Genomic DNA, 2,326 nt, shown 5'->3' on the forward strand with positions numbered 1-2,326 from the left:
ACCATTTGTGTCCCGGGGGGGGTTGGAGGGTCCGGGGGGGGATTTGGGGTGTTTGGGGGGGTTTTGGGAGTTTGGGAGGGACCATTTCTGTCCTGGGGGGGTGGGAGGAACCAATCGGGTTTTGGTGAGGGGGATTTGGGGGGTTCCGAGGGGGATTTGGGGGGGGTCCTGAAGAGTTTTGGGGGCTCTGGGGAGAGATTTTAGGTTCAAAATTCCCTCATTTTACATCCAAAAATCACCATTTTGGGACCCAAAGTTCCCATTTTTTGGCCAAAAATACCAACTTTGGGTTTAAAAATGTCCATTTTAGGTCCAAAAATACCCATTTTGGGGCTAAAAAATCTCATTATTTGGCCCAAAACACCCACTTTAGGTCCAAAACCACCCATTTTAGGTCTCAAAATACCCGTTTTGAGACTAAAAATACCCATTTTTTGACTAAAAATTACCAATTTGGGGCAGAAAATTCCCGTGTTTTGATCCAAAGTATCGATTTTGGGTCTAAAAATGTCCATTTCAGGGCTAAAAACATTCATCTTGGGCCAAAAATACCCATTTTTGGTCCAAAACTACCGATTTAGGGCTGAAAATTCACATTTTGGGGCCAAAAAGTCTCATTTTTTTGGCTAAAAAGGACCATTTTAGGTCTCAAAAACACCCATTTCGGGTGTAAAAATAACCATTTGGGGGGGCTAAAAATTTCTATTTTTTTTTAACCAAATTTGCACGTTTTTGAAAATTCCCGTTTTCGGACCCGGAAACACCCATTTGGGTCCAAAAATTCCTGGTTTTTGACCCCCCCCAATTTTAGGACCAAAAATACCCATTTATTTTGAACCAAAACTGTCTCTTTAAGGACCAAAGCCACCCCCTATTTTAGGACCAAAAATACCCATTTATTTTTTAACCAAAACTGTCAATTTTTGGACCAAACCCCCCCCCTCCCCACTTTAGAACCAAAAATACCGAAGTGTTTTGACCGAAGCTGTCCCTTTTAGTACCAATAATACCTTTTTTTTTTTTTACCAAAACTATCCATTTTAGGAACAAAAATACTCATTTTTTAGTCCATTTTAGGACCAAAAATACCCCCCATTTTAGAACCAAAAATAACCATTTTTTTTAAGCAAAATTGTCCATTTTAGGACCAAAACCATCCTCCATTTTAGGACCAAACCCACTCCTCATTTTAGGGCCAAAATTACCCATTTTTTTTAACCGAAACAGTCCATTTTAGGACCAAAACCACCCCCCATTTTTAAGACCAAAAATACCCATTTTTTGGTCCATTTTAGGACCGAAACCACCCCCCATTTTAGCACCAAAAATACCCATTTTTTTTAACCAAAACTATCCATTTTAGGACTGAAACCACCCCCCATTTTAGCACCAAAAACACCCATTGTTTTTTAACCAAAACTATTCATTTTAGGACCGAAACCACACCCGTTTTAGGACCAAAAATCCCCATTTTTTGGTCCATTTTATGACCAAAACCCACCCGTTTTAGCTCCAAAAACCCCCATTTGAGGGGAATCCCCGTTTTTGTCGGAATTCCCGCCTCCCCCTGACCCTTTTTCCCTCTTTTTCCCCCTTTTTCGCCCCTCCAGGCTCACCATGCCCCCCCCGCGCTGCTCCCGCTGCCCCTCTCCCTCCTCCCTGCTCCGCTCCCGCTCCCTCCTCCCCTTCTGCCGCAGCTGCTTCGTCGCCGCCTTCGAGGCTGAGACCCTCCGGGCCCTGCTGGGGGACCCCTCGGGGACCCCCAAACCCGGGCAGGGGGTGGCCGTGGCGGCCTCGGGGGGCAAAGATTCCACGGTGCTGGCCCACGTTCTGTCCCGGCTGGATCGATCCCAGGGCTTGGGGCTGAGGTTGGCGCTGCTGGCGGTGGACGAGGGCATCGCCGGCTACCGGGAGCCCTCCCTGGTGGCCCTGCGGGACGTGGCGCTGGCCCTGCCCCTGCCCCTGGTGGTGGTGGAGCACCGGGAGCTCTTCGGGGTCACCGTGGACCAGGCGGGGCCGGCGCTGGGCGGGAGGAGGAGCCGCTGCACCCTCTGCGGGGTCCTCAGGAGGAGGGCGCTGGAGAGGGGGGCCGGGGAGATGGGGGCGGACTGGATCGTGACTGGTGAGGGATGGGGGGCACTGGGAGGGGAGTGGGGGGGATTGGGAGGGGATTGAGAGGGACTGGGAGGGGACTGGGAGGGACTGGTGAGTGATGGGGGAGACTGGGAGGGGATTGGGGGGACTGGGAGAGAGTGGGAGGCACTGGAGAGGGGATTGGGAGGGGATGGGAGGGGATTGGGAGAGACTGAGAGGGACTGGGAGGGGA

The 2,326-nt window shown here is 50.5% G+C and overlaps 1 protein-coding gene across 1 annotated transcript; it reads left to right on the forward strand.

Moving 5' to 3' along the window:
• Positions 1-150: 150 nt before the first annotated feature.
• Positions 151-2,122, forward strand: LOC113979506 (cytoplasmic tRNA 2-thiolation protein 1-like; the record flags this gene model as incomplete). Its single annotated transcript, XM_027706881.1, has 2 exons — positions 151-394; positions 1,078-2,122. A coding segment is annotated over exon 2 (505 nt), but the record flags the coding sequence as incomplete, so codon positions are not given.
• Positions 2,123-2,326: the final 204 nt, after the last annotated feature.

This window comes from Neopelma chrysocephalum, unplaced genomic scaffold (genome assembly GCF_003984885.1).
Source record: "Neopelma chrysocephalum unplaced genomic scaffold, ASM398488v2 Primary Assembly neopelma1_81836, whole genome shotgun sequence".
Classification (NCBI taxonomy): Eukaryota; Metazoa; Chordata; class Aves; order Passeriformes; family Pipridae; genus Neopelma; species Neopelma chrysocephalum.